The sequence below is a fragment of the Oncorhynchus mykiss genome, chromosome 12 (assembly GCF_057628025.1).
Source record: "Oncorhynchus mykiss isolate SJ-2025 chromosome 12, ASM5762802v1, whole genome shotgun sequence".
Classification (NCBI taxonomy): domain Eukaryota; kingdom Metazoa; phylum Chordata; class Actinopteri; order Salmoniformes; family Salmonidae; genus Oncorhynchus; species Oncorhynchus mykiss.
In genome coordinates this window covers 31,315,482-31,335,249 of record NC_143033.1, presented here as the reverse complement: position 1 = coordinate 31,335,249, position 19,768 = coordinate 31,315,482, and the positions used below count along the sequence as shown (strand labels likewise).

Here is a 19,768-nt window from a genome sequence, read left to right as displayed (position 1 = left end):
TCTATCTCAAGGCCATCAGACTGTTAAACAGCCATCACTAACATTGAGTGGCTGCTGCCAACATACTGACTCAAATCTCCAGCCATTTTAAAATGTTTAAGTTGTATGTAATAAATGTATCACCAGTCACTTTAAAGACTCAATTGTTACTACCTATTTAGTTTGCTACTATGTATTTACATTAGAGGTCTGTAAAATGAAAAGTTACCCAATATTCTCCTCCAGCCACTTCCAGCTGCCTCCTGTTCTCACATTTTTATAGCCCCATGAAAATGCTTATCTTGCATTGTATGATGAGTAATAAAGATGCACATCTGGAACATGGGCAGTTTTTTATAGTAAATGATTGTGTCTTTCCAGAAGAAGCCTGAAAATAAGCAGGTTATCTCTTTAAATCAATGCTGAGGGAATTGAAGTGGTATAACTGACATGAGAAAAGAAAGTCTATGGAGTATGTTCATCTTTATCACCTCTGCTCTACCGCATAGTGATAAAGGTAAAACTGTCCATCTCTTAATGTCAATCATCCCTGATGGTTTTTATTAAAATATCTTACTGATTAGTGACCTGATATTTATCCCAAGGCATTTCATACCATTTGATTTCAATACGAAATGAGCAGTACCAAGTTGGGCTGGAAAAGTCTGGTGGGTCAGATGAATAGCCTCGCTTACTCCAACGTAGCTAACAACAAACGTTCCCACACCATTATAGAACATTCTCTTAAGTCTCATTTGGTCATTACCTAACATTTTCATAGGAATGTTACAGTGATCTGCAAGGACTGTTTCCAAGAGACCATTCCCTTAATGTCAAACAGAACTTACCCGTGGTTACCATGTTCTCTGAATATTCAATATTCATGTTCTAGACATGTTTTGTTGTTACGTTTCAAGAATATTCCTGTTTCCAGTTTTCTAAGGGTTAGGAGAATATTCTGTCAACCTCCTACCAAACATACACAGACCATTTCTTTGGGACCATCAGGTGACATCCTGACAACTGATACACAAGAATGTTCTTCCATGAAACGTGTTTAGAACATTAATATCTTAAATTCTGAGAACATGGTAACCAAGATCTGGGTAAGTTTTGTATGATCCCCTAACTAACGGAAAACTGGACACTCAAACGTCAGGGGAACTTTACGGGTAACATAAAAAAAACATTCTCTCTCTCTTGTACTGTTAGCTGGGAATTCACTTTATATCCAGACTTGGTATTGAACAGCTGGGATATGACAGTGTTAGTAAGATATCATCAGCGTATAGGTTGTGGGCATTGTTTGTAATTAACTAATACTCTTGTATGATACTCTTGTATGATGATTTGCATGTCAAAATCTATAAATCATTCATAGAACACCCCCCCCCTTCCTGTTTCTTTTTCATCCTGAAAAACTCCTCAACGATTACAATAACATGATGCAGCCACCACTATGCTTGAAAATATGGAGAGTGGTACTCAGTAATGTGTTGTATTGGATTTGCCCCAAACATAGTACTCTGTATTCAGGACAAAAAGTGAATTGCTTTACTACATTTTCTGCAGTATTACTTTAGTGTCTTGTTGCAAACATGATGCATGTTTTGGAATATTTTTATTCTGCACAGGCTTCCTTCTTTTCCCGCTATCAATGACGTATTGTGGCGTAACTACAATGCCCCTGATCCATCCTCAGTTTTCTCCTATCACAGCCATTAAAAGCTGTAACTGTTTAAAAGTCACCATTGGCCTCATGGTGAAATCCCTGAGCAGTTTCCTTCCTCTCCGTCAACTGATCTAGGAAGGAAGCCTTGATGCATTGGATGCATTGATACACCATCCAAAGTGTAACTAATAACATCATGCTCAAAGTGACATTCAATGTCTGCTTTTTTATTTGTACCCATCTACCAATTGGTGCCCTTTGCGAGTCATTGGAAAACCTCCCTGGTCTTTGTGGTTGAATCTATGTTTTGAAATACATTGCTCGACTGAGGACCTTACTTATATATATATATATATATATATATATATATAGATCTTTCCCCCCCCCCCCCCCCATTTATTTATTTTTTAAAAACTGCCCAAAAAAATCCCAATGTCAACATAACCCTTCAAAATACAGTTCAGCATTGTTTTTCAAAACAGTTTACACAGGCAGCGCAATTCTGATATTTTTTCTAATTGGTCATTTTACCAACCACATCAGATCTTTTTCAGAGCTGATCTAATAGATAATTGTATGTGCGGGGTACAGAGGTAGTCATTCAGAATAAGGTAGTCATTCAGAAATTATGCTAAACAGTAGTAACACTAGTAACACTGAGCATATTTTTACTCCTGAACATATTTTGGCTTGCCATTACAAAGGTGTTGAATACTTATTGGCCCAAGACATTTCAGTGTACATTTTTTTTAATTAATTTGTTAAAATTTCGAAAAACATAATTCCACTTTGACATTATGGGGTATTGTGTGTGGGTCAGTGACAAAAGTCTCAATTTAATCCATTTTAAATGCAGGCTTTGTTGTAACACAACAAAATGTGGAAAAAGTCAAGGGATGTGAATACTCTCTGAAGGCACTGTATATCACATATATTTTTGTTAAAGATTTAACACAACATCATGCAGCCACCTTGGCTCTGTGAAACACTCTAAATATCCTCTGTTTAATCTCTTTAGTCTGTAAACCATATATTATGGGGTTGAGACAAGTAGGGATCACGGGGAACAGCACACTACACATTTGGCCAAGTTCTGCATATTTTGGGAAGCGATGGAGGATGATAATGGTGACTCCAAATCCAATTACAATGAGGTAGACTAGTAAGTGTGTGCTGCAGGTTGTCAGGGCCTTGCTGTTTAAAGAGCTGTTTTTACTGCTCAGACATACAATGGCGATCTTGAGATAGGTGAGACTGATGCTGCCTATGGACGAGACAAACAGCACAACAGTAAAGGTGAAACCATATATGTTATTTATAAGCACACTCTCACAGGAGAGCTTGAATAAGGAGGCGTTGTCGCAGTAAGGGTTAAATATGTTAGACCTGCAGCGTGACAGGCGGATGGTGAGGCCCAGCAAAATCCCCACTAAGACTATGGCCACCCCCCAGGCAGACATAGACAACCTGATAATCATTTTGTTTGTCATGATGGTAGCGTACCGCAGGGGGTTGCAGATGGCCACATACCTGTCAAAGGCCATGATCATGAGAATGGTATGTGATGTGGTAGCAAACAAATGAGCACAGAAAGCCTGAATGACACACTCTATGTAAGTGATATATCGCTCAGGAGCTGTGGTCAAAATGTCCCATAACAGACGAGGTATCATCACTGTAGCCCCGACTATGTCATTAAGAGGCAGGTTGCAGAAGAGGATGTACATGGGCTGGTGCAGGCTCCTCTCCATGGAGATCAATACTATGAGTCCGATGTTGGCCACCATGATAAAGATGTAGGTGATGAGGAGGAGGGTGAAGGCAGGGTACGTGGACTGTTGAGGGACCTTTAACCCCTCCAGGAGGAGAACGTGGTCATTGTATGTGCGGTTTTCCATTCCCCAGTGAGAGGGCAGCTCAGAACCTTGAGAGGAGAATTTAAAAAGATTAGCAGTAAAAACCTGGGGAATCAGTGTCAAAACACAACGTGTGGGTGCTTAAAAAGCAATCTACTGATGTTTGTGGTATCAGTAGCAGATAAACAGGGTTACTTAGAGGGGCCATCTGCCCCGCCACATTACACAAACAGCTGAGGGATAGGGCTGGAGAAATGTTTGTTTTCTATCCAACTCCTGCTTGCAGCTGTAACATTAGCTATCATCAGTCAGATGAGAGCTGGATAGCTAGCTAGCCAGCAAAGAAAGCTATATATTGTTTTGGAAGGTTCACATTTCACATATCATAGGTAGCTAGCCAACATTACCCTAACAAAACTGTATGGACATTATGTGCACCAAAACACATTACATTTGTCATTAGAATCACCACATTCCACACTATATAACAAAATATGAATTGTCCCTGATGTGAAGAGTTGGAGTTCAGCACTAACATAGGCAATTAAGTCTTCCACAGCTCTTTTCAGTGTTCCACGTTGATTCCTATGTTCTCTTTCACCCCTCCAGACTGTGTGCACAAACAACATCACAGCCCTTTATTTACAACAAAACCAACAACAGGAAGAGGAGTCTGTCAATCAAGATGTAAACATGGACGTCATTACTCTAGTGACACATTTCGAGGAGAAGCTAATGAGGAAAGCAATAAGTTAGAGCCTGTGGGATGTGGCCCATTTGGGCTTTGAGATTAAATAGAATGTGTGAGTTCCTTTCTCCATGCTACTGCAGTTTTGCTCATGTCATGTCCTTCAGCTAAATTGCACCTCCATAAGCAATAGATACAGTGCCTTGCGAAAGTATTCGGCCCCCTTGAACTTTGCGACCTTTTGCCACATTTCAGGCTTCAAGCATAAAGATATAAAACTGTATTTTTTTGTGAAGAATCAACAACAAGTAGGACACAATCATGAAGTGGAACGACATTTATTGGATATTTCAAACTTTTTTAACAAATCAAAAACTGAAAAATTGGGCGTGCAAAATTATTCAGCCCCTTTACTTTCAGTGCAGCAAACTCTCTCCAGAAGTTCAGTGAGGATCTCTGAATGATCCAATGTTGACCTAAATGACTAATGATGATAAATACAATCCACCTGTGTGTAATCAAGTCTCCGTATAAATGCACCTGCACTGTGATAGTCTCAGAGGTCCGTTAAAAGCGCAGAGAGCATCATGAAGAACAAGGAACACACCAGGCAGGTCCGAGATACTGTTGTGAAGAAGTTTAAAGCCGGATTTGGATACAAAAAGATTTCCCAAGCTTTAAACATCCCAATGAGCACTGTGCAAGCGATAATATTGAAATGGAAGGAGTATCAGACCACTGCAAATATACCAAGACCTGGCTGTCCCTCTAAACTTTCAGCTCATACAAGGAGAAGACTGATCAGAGATGCAGCCAAGAGGCCCATGATCACTCTGGATGAACTGCAGAGATCTACAGCTGAGGTGGGAGACTCTGTCCATAGGACAACAATCAGTCGTATATTGCACAAATCTGGCCTTTATGGAAGAGTGGCAAGAAGAAAGCCATTTCTTAAAGATATCCATAAAAAGTGTTGTTTAAAGTTTGCCACAAGCCACCTGGGAGACACACCAAACATGTGGAAGAAGGTGCTCTGGTCAGATGAAACCAAAATTGAACTTTTTTGGCAACAATGTAAAACGTTATGTTTGGCGTAAAAGCAACACAGCTGAACACACCATCCCCACTGTCAAACATGGTGGTGGCAGCATCATGATTTGGGCCTGCTTTTCTTCAGCAGGGACAGGGAAGATGGTTAAAATTGATGGGAAGATGGATGGAGCCAAATACAGGACCATTCTGGAAGAAAACCTGATGGAGTCTGCAAAAGACCTAAGACTGGGACGGAGATTTGTCTTCCAACAAGACAATGATCCAAAACATAAAGCAAAATCTACAATGGAATGGTTCAAAAATAAACATATCCAGGTGTTAGAATGGCCAAGTCAAAGTCCAGACCTGAATCCAATCGAGAATCTGTGGAAAGAACTGAAAACTGCTGTTCACAAATGCTCTCCATCCAACCTCACTGAGCTCGAGCTGTTTTGCAAGGAGGAATGGGAAAAAATGTCAGTCTCTCGATGTGCAAAACTGATAGAGACATACCCCAAGCGACTTACAGCTGTAATCGCAGCAAAAGGTGGCGCTACAAAGTATTAACTTAAGGGGGCTGAATAATTTTGCACGCCCAATTTTTCAGTTTTTGATTTGTTAAAAAAGTTTGAAATATCCAATAAATGTCGTTCCACTTCATGATTGTGTCCCACTTGTTGTTGATTCTTCACAAAAAAATACAGTTTTATATCTTTATGTTTGAAGCCTGAAATGTGGCAAAAGGTCGCAAAGTTCAAGGGGGCCGAATACTTTCGCAAGGCACTGTAGTGTCTTCCTTGATCACCGTGTAGCTGGTTTGAAAAGCTGTAATGAACTATGAATGGAAATGACTTTTTAGTCCGGGTCAAGCCGTATTCTGTGTCTGGTGATTCTAACAATGTCGTAAATATATTTTACCTTCCTTTTCATATCTACCCAATGTAAATTGCTCCTCAAAATGTTAAAAGTAATCTTACTAATGAACTAGAAATCATCTTTGTTTACATTCAAATGCATTATTGAAGTGGCAATATGTAGTTCAAACAATAACAGAGGGCAACCTCTCCAGTTCATAAAAGGAAATCAGTCAATTGAAATTAAAATTCATTAGGCCATAATCTATGGATGTCATGACTCAGAATACAGATATCAATCTGTTGGTCACAGATATCGTAAAAAAAAAGGTAAGGACGTGGATCAGAAAACCAGTCAGTATTTGGATATTGGCAGGAACTGGAACACGCTGTCATATACGTCAATCCAGAGCATCCCACATATGCTCAATGGGTGACATGTCTGGTGAGTATGCAGGCCATGGAATAACTGGGACATTTTCAGCTTCCAGGAATTGTGTACAGATGCTTGCGACATGGGACCGTGCATTATCATGCTGAAACATGAGGTGATAGCAGCGGATGAATTGCACAACAATGGGCCTTTGGATCTCGTCACGGTATCTCTGTGCATTCAAATTGCCATCAATAAAATGCAATTGTGTTAGTTGTCCGTAGCTTATGCCTGCCCATACCAAACCCCACAGCGACCTTGGGAACTCTGTTCACAACATTGACATTGGAAAACTGTACACCCACACGACAACATACATGCTGTCTGCCATCGACCCGGTACAGTTGAAACCGGGATTCATCTGTGAAGAGCACACTTCTCCAGTGTGCCAGAGGCCATTGAAGGTGAGCATTTGCCCATAGAATTTGGTTATGACCCCGAACTGCAGTCAGGTCAAGACCCTGGTGATGAAGACAAGCATGCAGATGAGCTTTCCTGAGATGGTTTCTGACAGTTTGTGGAGAAATTCTTTGGTTGTGCAAACCCTAACTTTCATCAGCTGTCCGGGTTACTGGTCTTAGACGATCCCGCAGGTGAAGAAGCCGGATGTGGAGGTTCTGGGCTGGCGTGGTTACACGTGGTCTGCAGTTGTGAGGTCGGTTGGATGTACTGCCAAATTCTCTAAAACGATGTTGGAGGCGGCTTATGGTAGAGAAATTAACATTAAATTATCTGGCAACAGCTCTGGTGGACATTCCTGCTGTCAGCATGCCAATTGCATGCTCTCTCAACTTGAGACATCTGTGGCAATGTGTTGTGTGACAAATATTTAGTGGCCCTTTATTGTCACCAGCATAAGGTGCACCTGTGTAATAATCATGCTGTTTAATTAGCTTCTTGATATGCCACACCTGTCAGGTGTGCTCACTAACAGGGATGTAAACAAATTTGTGCACAACATTTGAGAGAAACAAGCTTTTTGTGGGTATGGAATTAGTGCACAAAATTTGAGAGAAACAAGCTTTTTGTGCGTATGGAAAATTTCGGGTATCTTTTAGTTCAGCTCATGAAACATGGGACCAACACTGTACATGTTGTGCTCGTATTATATATTTTTAAATTTTTGGAGACTATTGTCCAAGTCATTGTTATTAAGAGTTTGTAACTCTAGCGTTGTAGTCTGATACTAGCTACCTAAATCTATTAGGTAATGTTATTTTGCAAGCTATTCTTAAGCTAGCTAGCTAGTTAGCTAACGTTAGCTTGATTATGTATGGAACCATAGCTAGCATAGTCATTAGAAAATTAATCATTCGTCTGCTAATAATACTTACAAAAGTAAGTCTGTACTTACTGGGCACCAGTCCAATCATACCTTTCTATTCTAATGTTGCTGACAGTGGCTTGAACTACAGTAGTTATAGTAGATATCATTGATGCTACATGACAAGATTGTGTCCCTCCTCACCTGGTTCCTCAATTAATACTTACAAAAGTCTTTACTGCCCTCTCTGTGACTCATATATAGGCCCCCGTGTTTTGGTTTATCATGTCACATGACCTTGATTTTAACCTTTTATTTAAAGGTATTCTCAGCAAAGTGACGTTGCAGTATCACAGATATTGTGACAAGTGAGATGCAAAACTTCACTCTCCCACAGAGTATCTGCGCATCTGCACGAGTTTGCTTCACACAGTTACCTGCTACATAAGGGACCAAAACAGCTGAGAAGTTGAACCTCCCACTTCAAAGCTCTTAGTAGTTGTGGAGATTGACCCACTCAGCTGTTTACTTTCGACATCTACGTTAAATCTACCTTTAAAGACGGATCTTAGTGAAACATTCATTATTGGTTCCAGGTGTATTAGGCCAAGGCCAAAGTGACAACCAACAGTATGTCATGTCTGACCCCCAGGGCCAGGACTGAGCAACCCAGCAGCTAGGGATTGACTAAATAGGTATCTCTCCTGACGTGGGCATGTTTTCAACACACACTCCTTTTGTCGTTCTGTATTCCATATAAGGCATCCAGAACTTGTGAAAGTTGCACATTACATGCCATTAATCTTGTAATGAATCAAATCAAGTGATACATAACTTGACATTTCTTCCATCCATTGTGGGAGGATAACCAACCTTCCAATTAATGCCAATGAATTTCTTAGCAACTATAAATGCTAGATTACACAGATTCTTCTGATAACAGTCTCCAGTATCAACATTTCCAAGCAAACAAAAACAGGGAGAAGGTAGAATCTGTAGACATGCTGAGATAGAAGAACATACTCTTCACAAGACCATGTCATATGCAAATATGTCCCGTTTTGTGTTTTACACCTCCGGTAGAAGAATTACATTTCTGAGTGCATGATATTCAGTTTTACTGGCATATAGTACATTCTATGGATGGTCTGAAAGTGCAGTCATTTATTTCTGAGATTATATGAACATGACAGAGCATTCTAACATTCTAACAGAGCATTCTATCTTTATACATTCATCAGTATCAATAATATCTCCCAGGTCTTCCTCACATTTTTGTTTTACATGTTTTGTGTCATCAGGAAATAGTTTGGAAATCAACTTTAGAGGTTTGTCAGACTGCCTTAAATAGTATCAATCTTTGAAACGTCTTGCTTGTCCAGTGTTTGTCTCACAGGGAAAATAGTGCTGTATCGGCAAAAATTCACCTCAGCTCCATCGCAGACTGGTCTTCCCTGACTGCCTGACCCTGATGAGACCCCTATCACCATATGATCGTGCTCAGATGTGGCATGACAAAGAATGACCTTGGTGTACATTTATACATTATATTATCCATGATTAGAATCAATGGTTCAGTAATTGAAATTACCATTATTTCCAGATCCCAGACTGTAGCCTACTCATCAACTCAATATGGAACTTTGTATCCATTCACTGATTGCTATAATATACAGCAAAATGTTCCTGAGCCCTGTAGACTGGTCTTCCCTGGCTGTCTGACCCTGCAGGGGAACCTGTCCTGCTAAGACATGATGAGCATAGTGTTATGCAATGACTGCACCATGACAGTGAAGCCTGTAAAGCTGTGTATGTCGTCTAAGTGTGAAAAGTAGGGAATCAGCTAGGGAAAATAACAGATCAATAACGTTAGATTGCTATACAGACTAATAAAAACTCACATTGCGCTGAAAAAAAAATCAGAATATTGGTCTTCAATGGTTTGGCTGCTGGTTTCATCATTTGATTCAGGTCTAGTGAGATTGAGGCAAAAGTAAAAGCTCATTTTAGTTGGCTAGCTCTGCTAACTATTGGTACAATAGTACATCATCAAATGTACTTCTGTTGAAACGGGACAAAACATTTCCATACACACAACAGCTGTTAGATACTGCTACCTGACAGATAGGTAGAGGCTAGCTAGAGCTGAACTGGCTGTTAGTCTAGTTCATTCACTTCAGCCAAAGGGGGTGAAACATTAGCTAACGTAAAATTTCAGTTACACTACTAGCTCAGCACTAGAAATATTTGTTTCTTCTTCTTTCTGTAAAACAGCAGTTACCTTGCCAGCTAAATCTGTCAACTAAAGTGTTATGTTCTGTTAATTACTGATGTCCCCTTTAAGGATGGAGCACCCTTGGTCATGCGCAGTGTTGTTCTATGTTATTCTGGTACTAACTAGTTTGAGTAAATGTGAAGCTCCAGTTTCAATTGCTTGTATTCCGAGTCTTTCTTATTACATAAATAAGTACTAAGTGTTAAGACACTACAATGGCGACGAGGATGATTACCTGCAGTGTGCATCACGAATACAGATGGAGTTCGTAGGAAGAGAGGAAGATTTTGACTCTGTAGCACAACAGCTAGCAAGCAGTGAAGACGAGGGGAGAGCTAACGAGAACGAGGCGGCAGATCAAAGACCCGTGGAGCCGGAGGTAAAGAGAATGGCTAGCATCGGGAAAATAGATGTGTTTGATGACACGCAAGAAAACTGGGCAACTTACATTGAACGACTGGAACAGTACTTCATTGCAAACGACATTGCTGATAACAAAGGAGTACCAGCGTTGTTGAGTTTAATTGGCCCAAAAACATACAGTTTGCTAAGAGATCTGACTGCCCCTCTGAAGCCCTCAAATAAAACATTCACAGAGATTGTGGAGATATTGCAAAATCACCTATCACCTAAACCACTCCTCATCGCGGAACGTTTTCGTTTCCACAAGAGAGATCAGAATGAGGGGGAGGGTGTTAGTACATATGTAGCAGTGTTGAAGAAACTGTCTGAACATTGCCAGTTGGGAGAGAACCTAAATGACACATTAAGGGATAGATTTGTGTGTGGACTGAAACATGAACACATTCAAAAACGTTTGCTCACAGAATCAGAGCTCACGTTTGCAAAGGCTGTTGAAATTGCTGTGGCTATGGAAATCGCGACTAAAGATGCATTTGAGTTGCAAAGTAAAAGAAGTACTGACCTGTCACAAATTTCCCTGCACAAGTTTTCACGCAGTCGACAGCGCCCCCGTGTGGCCGAAAAATGCAACAGGTGTGACAGAGATGGTCACAAAGCAGAGGACTGCCGTTTCAAAGACGAAATTTGTCACAAATGCAGTAGAAGGGGGCACATTCAAAGAGCATGCAAAGCAAAATTCAGTCACAACAGTAAAACTGAGAAAATTAAAGGGTTGGTGAATGCACTAGCAGAGAACAGTGGCAGTGATTCAGATGAACGATTAATTGGTACAATGGAGTTAAACACAGTGACTTCTCCCAGCAGTAGCATAATATGGGTGACACCAGATATCGAAGGCAAACCCCTCAAAATGGAGCTGGACACAGGATCTGCAGTGTCTATAATTTCCACTACTGTCTACAATGAGCACTTTAAGGCTATCAAGCTGAAGAACACAAATGTGTTGCTGAAGACATACTCAGGAGAGAGATTGAGCCCAATGGGGCGTTGCAGGTCAGAGTGCATTATGGGGGGCAAACACAGCAGTTACAGTTGTATGTGGTGCCTGGAACTGGCCCCCCATTATTTGGCAGGGAATGGCTTTCAAAAATAAAGCTGAATTGGTGTGACTTGAAAATGCTCCACACGTTCCAGTCCAAAGAGAAAGGCACAGACCAAACACTGGAACACTTGCGGAAGAAATACAACACAGTCTTCAGTGATCAGATGGGAACAGTAAAAGGCTTCACAGCAAAACTTGTACTAAGAGATGACGCAACCCCGAAATTCTGCAAAGCCAGATCTGTTCCATACTCCCTGAGACCAAAGGTGGAAGCGGAAATCGATCGCTTGCAGGATACAGGGATCCTGACGAAAGTGGACAGAAGCGAATGGGCCACACCCATAGTTCCTATTGTGAAGAAAGACGGGTCTGTTAGAATGTGTGGGGACTTCAAGGTAACTGTGAATTCAATGTTGCATGTGGACCAATACCACGTCTGGATGACATCTTTGCTGCACTAGCTGGTGGGAAACACTTCAGTAAAATCGATCTGAAACAGGCTTACCTGCAGCTACCGGTTGAAGAGAGTTCCAAACAGTACCTGACAATAAACACACACAAAGGTCTATACAGGTATAACCGCCTGGTTTTTGGCATTGCATCAGCCCCAGCCATTTGGCAACGAACTATTGACCAGATTTTGCAAGGAATCCCAGGAACCCAGTGTATCCTGGATGACATGATCATAACAGGACGCACCGACAAAGAGCACCTGGATAACCTGGAAGACGTCCTGAAAAGACTGAAAGAGTATGGTCTACAGGCAAACTTAAAGAAGTGTGAGTTCTTCAAAGACAAGATTGTCTTCTGTGGACATGAGATTGACTGCAATGGATTGCACAAAACACAGGACAAAATCGAGGCAGTGGTACAGGCACCACGACCACAAAATATCACAGAAGTAAGATCTTTCACGGGACTGATCAATTACTACAGAAGATTCCTACCAAACCTTTCAGCAGTACTCCAGCCTCTAAATCAGCTCCTGGAAAAGAATAGGACATGGCGGTGGACAGAACAGTGTGAAAATGCATTTCTGGAGGCAAAACGGCTCATAACATCTGAACAGGTCCTGATGCATTACGACCCTGAAATGCCAGTGAAGTTGGCTTGTGATGCGTCCCCTTATGGATTAGGGGCAGTCCTTTCACACACGCTGAAAGATGGGTCAGAGAGGCCAGTTGCATTTGCGTCACGAACATTGAATGATGCAGAGAAAAACTACTCACAAATCGACAAAGAAGCACTGGCACTAGTGTGGGGCGTCAAGAAATTCCACGCATACCTATATGGCAAGCGTTTCACACTGGTTACAGATCACCAGCCGTTGCTTTCCATTTTCAGTCCAAAGAAAGGCATTCCGGCAATGACAGCAGCCAGGTTACAGCGATATGCCCTGTTCCTTGCCAGTCATATGTATGACATTGAGTTTAAGCCGTCATCCCTCCACACAAATGCAGATGGATTATCCAGACTGCCGTGTACAAGAGAAAGACAAAGGAGGGTGGATGCAGTGGACATGTTCCATACCGCTCAGCTCGAGGCCCTACCAGTCACAAGCACAGTTATCAAACAGGAGACAAGGAAAGATGTGACCTTGTCAAAAGTGTACACTTACACCATGTCAGGATGGCCAGCTACTGGCAGAAAGGAGCTGACTCCGTATTTCCAGCGGAGAAACGAAATTACAACGTACCAAGGATGTTTGATGTGGGGAATGAGAGTCATGATACCCCAGAAATGCCAACATCAGGTTTTGCAGCAACTACACGAAGGTCATGTTGGAATTGTCAAAATGAAGCTGCTCGCAAGGAGCCACTTCTGGTGGCCAGGTCTGGACCAACAGATAGAAAATATGGCAAAGAACTGCAGTGGATGTTTGGAAACCCTTCACATGCCTGCTCCTGTCCCAGTCCACCCATGGGAATGGCCCGCAGAGCCATGGCAGAGAATTCATGTGGACTACGCTGGTCCTTTTGAAAAGCACATGTTTCTGGTTATAGTTGATGCCCATTCCAAATGGCCAGAGGTGTTTTGCACTGACTCCTCCACCTCAGCTCAGACAATAGAGTGTCTCAGAACAACGTTTGCACGCTTCGGTTTGCCACTGCAGCTGGTAAGTGACAACGCGCAAGCTTTTGTAAGTGACGAGTTTACAAGATTCATGTCAGTAAATGGAATCAAACACTCAACCTCAGCTCCGTACCACCCTGCCACTAATGGGCTGGCAGAACGCTTTGTGCAAACCCTAAAGCAAGGACTCCGTGCAGCAAAACGAGACGAAGGGACTTTGCAAACAAAACTGGCCAAGTTCCTGGCCTCCTACCGAAACACCCCACATGCCACGACAAATGAAAGCCCAGCCGCACTGATGTTCGGGAGGCCTCTCCGCACACAGCTGGACATCATGAAGCCAAACAGGCGTAATGAAGTGCTGAACAGACAAGCCAAGATGCTCTCCGGTGGCCGGGAGCGCCATCTCCAAACAGGACAGGAAGTGATGGTGCGAGACTACAGAAGAGGAGGGAAATGGACAAGAGGGACCGTACACACACAAACGGGATCCAGAACTTACCAGGTTCAAGTAAGCCCAGACATAATGTGGCGGCGTCACATTAACCAAATGCATTCCAGGGAAAACAGCACAACAATCGAGAGAGAACAGGCACAGAGAGCTCCTGAGAGTGACACACAGGGAACTGTAGAGGACGGTGGGGCAGTAGAGAGACCCCAGGCTGAAAGAAGGGACCGTGTTGATGAAGGTGCTGCTATGGCAGACGCTATAATGGAACAAGCACACACTGAGGATGTTCAGGAGCCTCCAGACGATCTGAGGCGCTACCCAGAACGAAGGCACCGTCCACCAGACAGACTAGACTTATAAACAAACAAGCAAAAAGAAACTGTTCAAGTTCAAATTAAAAGATGCAAAATAACTACAAGTTCTGGGAAATGTTTCAGTTGTGGTTTGGTAAAAGTAACTCTGATTGTATAAGAGAAGGAATGTTATGTTCTGTTAATTACTGATGTCCCTTTAAGGATGGAGCACCCTTGGTCATGCGCAGTGTTGTTCTATGTTATTCTGGTACTAACTAGTTTGAGTAAATGTGAAGCTCCAGTTTCAATTGCTTGTATTCCGAGTCTTTCTTATTACATAAATAAGTACTAAGTGTTAAGACACTACATAAAGAGTAGCCAGTCTCTGCTCTCCTTGCTTTTACAACTTGGACTTAAAGCACAACACAGACAGCAGCTGCCTCTGATCATCTCTCCCGTGCTGGTCCTATAAACCAGCCTATCAGAAGCTTTGCCGTTTGTGTGGTCCTAAATTCAGCCGGCTCAAACCAGAAAACAGCCTACCCGACCAACTTATAGATACTGACACCAATCTCACTTTGTCCAACTCTTTTAGAAGCCAACTGTCACATATTTCAAAGCAGACCCACAATTCATAGCGCCTTCTGTTGAAACCATTAAAAAAACTTCAAAAACATAGCTACTTCCGAGCTGCGGGCCCAGGTCTGACAATATGATTAGGCCTAGCTGAGGCGATCCCGAATCCCGTGTTTTGGGTCAATAGGTCATTCGAAGCCCGAGCAGCTTTTTGGGGGGTTGTTACAGGGTCCCTGGACGAGCTATCGGCCAGAAACTTTAGGGTCAGTCTCTATGGGCCGAGGCAGTTTAAAGTCTTGTGATTCTGGGACTTTTCTGAATGTTGTCATTTTCGCGACGTTCAAAATTAATTGAAGTTATTGCAAATGGACGAGGCAGTTTCTAGGCCTGAGAACCTTCTAGAGCCACATAACTCACTGTGCACTATCGACTTAAGCTCTTGAACAGGTTTATAATGTTTCAGAGCTCTAGGTCTGACGGTTCTTTGATAGTGCGAACGCCGGTATCTATTGCAGGCTCTGTGGGTCTGTAAGCCCCACATTGTGTCACTCAATCCTGGCTGTGTGTGTGTGTGAGTTTTTTATTGGACATCTGATGTGAAAACTGACTGATTTACAGTTCATAAGGGTTGCCTAATCACACATATGACATTTTGGAAAGATGTGACTTTTGTAACCCTTCAAAACAGCCCTTATTTAAGGCACTTAAGGCACATATCCTCATTGGGGCAGGCTTTTACAGAATCCAGAGTGTCAAGTCTTTACGTTAAGAACTGACTGACTTACAGAGGGTTGAATGCAGTGTTTTCACTAACTGCAGGTTGTGAAATCAAAACCACTTTTGTTATTGACCAAATACTTATTTTCCACCATAATTTGCAAATAAATTCATTAAAAATCCTTCAATGTGATTTTCTGCATTTTTTTTCCTAATTTTGTCTGTCATAGTTGAAGCGTACCTATGATGAAAATTACAGGCCTCTCTCATCTTTTTAAGTGGGAGAACTTGCACAATTGGTGGCTGACTAAATACTTTTTTGCCCCACTGTATGTGTTTGTGAGGTCCAGCCACAGCAGAGCAAAGTCTCTGTTCTCCCGGAATTCCCTGATTAGCTGTGTGACCACGCCTATGTGCTCCAGACACCCTAGCACCTTCGGGATCCCTCCTTTCTGGACTGATGTGTCGATGTAGGAATTCTTCAGGAGGTAGTCTGTCAGACACCTGGCCACAATCCTGAAGATTATATTTCCTTCAACAATGAGCAGCGAGATAGTTCTGAACTGCTTGATGTTTTTAGAATTCTCCTCCTTTGGAATCAATACTCCTTATGCACATCTCCACTGTTGAGCAACTTTGCCCCTCCTCCAGATCACCTTCAGGATTCTCCAGAGCTGGATGTAGTAACATTTGTAGACCTTGTAGGGCACACCACTCAGTCCAGGGGCTGAGCTTGCCCTCTTGACAACCTCCTGTACCTCCTTCCAGCTGGGCTCCTTCTCGTTGGAACTCTGTGGTTGGTACTGGTGGAAATATTAAGGCCTTGCAGTGCTCCAAATCTTGCTCTCTGATCCAAGTTTATCATCTATAAATTATGTTTCCGTAATCTAGCATGGGTAGGATGGTCATCTGAATCAGGGTTAGTTTGGCAGCTGGGGTGATAGAGGAAACCAAGTCTAGATTTAACTTTAGCCTGCAGCTTTGAAATGTGCTGAGAGAAGGACAGTGTACCATCAAACTAAATGTGTTGAGCATTTAACACAAAATCTAGGAAGGAGCCAGCTCAGTATAAGACTGTATCATCTACATATAAATGGAAGAGAGAGCTTGCTACTATCTGAACTATGTTGTTGATGTAAATTGAGAAGAGCGTGGGGCCTAGGATCAAGCCTTGGGGCAGGCTGTGGCTGAGACAACAGATGTTCTGACATTATAAACTGTACTCTTTGAGAGAGGTAGTTAGCAAACCAGGCCAAGGACCCCTCAGAGACACCAATACTCCTTAGCCGGCCCACAAGAATGGAATGGTCTACCGTATCAAAAGCTTTGGCCAAGTCAATGAAAATAGCAGCACAACATTGCTTAGAATCGAGGGCAATGGTGACATCAGCGAGAACCTTTAATTTCTTATGGGCAGGTGGGATGGTAGCATCCCACCCGGCCAACATCCGGTGAAATTGCTGATCGCTAAAATTCTAAATACACCATTCGTAATATTAAACATTCATGTAAATACATGTGTCTTACATCATTTAAAAGCTTTACGTCTTGTTAATACAGCCGCTTTGTCAGATTTCAAAAGGGCTTTACGGCAAATAGCATACCATGCGATTATCTGAGGACAATGCCCAGCACACAAAAGTATTACTACCATTTTCCAACCAAGCATCAGCGTCACGAAAGTCAGAAATAACAATAAAATAAATTGCTTACCTTTGAAGATCTTCCTCTGGTGGCAATGCCAACTGTCCCAGCCACACAGTGAATGTTTGTTTTGTTTGATAAAATCCATTTGTATAGCCTAACATGAAACATTTGTAAACCTCTTGTGTCGTGAATTCCGTCTCATTCAACTTAATTAAAAAAAATTAAAAAATTATCCCCTTTTCCCTCCCCAATTTAGTGGTATCCAATTGTTAGTAATTACTATCTTGTCTCATTGCTACAACTCCCGTACGGGCTCGGGAGAGACGAAGGTCGAAAGCCATGCGTCCTCCGAAACACAACCCAACCAAGCCGCACTGCTTCTTAATAACCTCTTGAAGCTAGGGGTACTATTTTTATTTTTGGAAAAATAACGTTCCCAAAGTAAATGGCCTATTTCTCAGGACCAGATGCTAGAATATGCATTTAATTGATAGCTTAGGATAGAAAACACTCTAAAGTTTCCAAAGCTGTAAAAATATTGTCTGTGAGTATAACAGAACTGATATTGCAGGCGAAAGCCTGAGAAAAATCCAATCAGGAAGTGACTCTTATTTTGAAGGCTCTGTGTTCCTAAGCATCCCTATTGACCATTGAAATAGATATCCACCAGATTCATTTTTCTATGGCTTCCCTAAGGTGTCTACAGCCTTTAGACATAGTTTCAGGCCTTTATTTTGAAGAATGAGCGTGAACGACCTCATTACATAAGTGGTCAGGTGGGGGCTCTCAGAGGGATTTTTGCGGCCATTGTCCTAGTGAAAAGCCAACTGTCCCGGTTGATATATTATCGAATAGATATTTGAAAAACACCTTGAGGATTGATTATAAAAAAACATTTGACATGTTTCTGTCGACATTATGGATATAATTTGGAATTTTTGTCTGCGTTGTCGTGACCGCTCTGTGTCCCCTGTACTTGCGTTTCTTCCTCTTGCAAATAACGGGGATGTTGGCCCTGTCGGGTGTTTGGCGAATGTCCTGTGCGTCTTGCTTGTTGAAGAAAAAATCTTTATCTAATCCGAGGTGAGGGATCGCTGTCCTGATATCCAGAAGCTCTTTTTTTTGTTGTAAGGTACTGTTGCAGAACCATTATGTACAAGCGCTCTGTTTGATGTTTAAGTGCTCTGTTTGATGTTTAAGTGCTCTGTTTGATGTTTAAGTGCTCTGTTTGATGTTTAAGAGCTCTGTTTGATGTTTAAGTGCTCTGTTTGATGTTTAAGTGCTCTGTTTGATGAAAGATATAAATGACTCCAGAGACGAAGATAACCAGAAAAAAACGTGACGACAGAATGGCTTTTGCCGATTCTGTCGTTACTCTCTTGAAGTTGCTGGTAACAGGCTACACAACGACTCTTCAACCTTTGTGGAATGCCAATGTGGAATTCCAATTCATCTCACCATTTCTACCAATCTGTGTGCAAGTTATGGTTTTCATATGCACATTTAAATCTAAATAATATTTCCAATGGATCAGACCATGACATTTTTCCCTTCACCCTGAGGGGTTATCGAAAAAAAATTCAAATACTTTGAGGAATTATTATCCAAAGAAAAGACAATGACTAAATTGACAAAACTCATAAATTGAATGAAATTAACCAAAACTTGTTTCTCACAAGTGTAGCATAGGTTTTGCATTTTGCTAACAACGTGTCCACTCCGACAATGAGAACCATAACCAAACAATACAATTATAGGAATCAATGGTAAATGTACTACTGGTGATATATGTAATGGGGAATTGATAGACACTAACAATCAAATGTCAACAATGCACAGAATGAAGTTATGAAACATTGAATGTGCACAAATTGGCGGGAGAGAGCGCATTTTGGAGAGAGACATGCATTGTGCATCTCAAACCCAATTTATGCTTGATTGGAAAATGTGGTCAGAGGCTTGGTATGGAGGGTATGACACAATTGCAGAGCCTCCGGAGGCATGCAGAGGCCAAATCAAACTCTATACCGCATCACCTTGTGCCTCTCAAATTTTGTAACAATGTGGAGGGCTCCATATAGCTCCGCATTGATATGATTGGTTGACGGTAGGTGAGGGTGAGCGATCTTGTATGAACACAAACTTGACAACTTCCTTTACAACAGCTCTGCTCCGCAAAGCGGAAGAAGTATGTTTGCTCTGACTTCCGCAGAGGCCGCATCGCAGTAAATGCTGATTGACCATGCAGAACCTTTTAGCCACACTCCCCTTCTTCTTGGACTGTGTCATCCCCGCGGCCTCTGCAATGGATTAGTCTCGGACTCCACAATGGATTCATTCAATGAGATGGGCGCAAATAAGACAGGTGTCTTATGTGCCATAATTCTATATATATATATTTGCTACTGCTCGACTAAAATAAATCTTGTTTGACCAAAAGCCTATTGACCAAACAATCGCCAGTCGACGAATTGGGGTCAGCTCTAATTGCAA

General features: G+C 41.9%; 1 protein-coding gene across 1 annotated transcript; it reads right to left on the bottom strand.

The window, feature by feature from the left end:
• Window positions 1–2,610: 2,610 nt before the first annotated feature.
• LOC110536846 (olfactory receptor 8U1-like) lies at window positions 2,611–3,550 on the bottom strand. The gene has a single exon (XM_036939502.2). The coding sequence runs from the start codon at window positions 3,547–3,549 to the stop codon at window positions 2,611–2,613; it is 939 nt and encodes a 312-aa protein (XP_036795397.2). The 5' UTR covers window position 3,550.
• Between the last annotated feature and the right edge of the window lie 16,218 nt (window positions 3,551–19,768).

What these genes read in the sequence shown, in the direction of transcription:
- LOC110536846 (XM_036939502.2), bottom strand. Translation starts at nt 3,549, where the DNA reads ATGGAAAACCGCACATACAATGACCACGTTCTCCTCCTGGAGGGGTTA.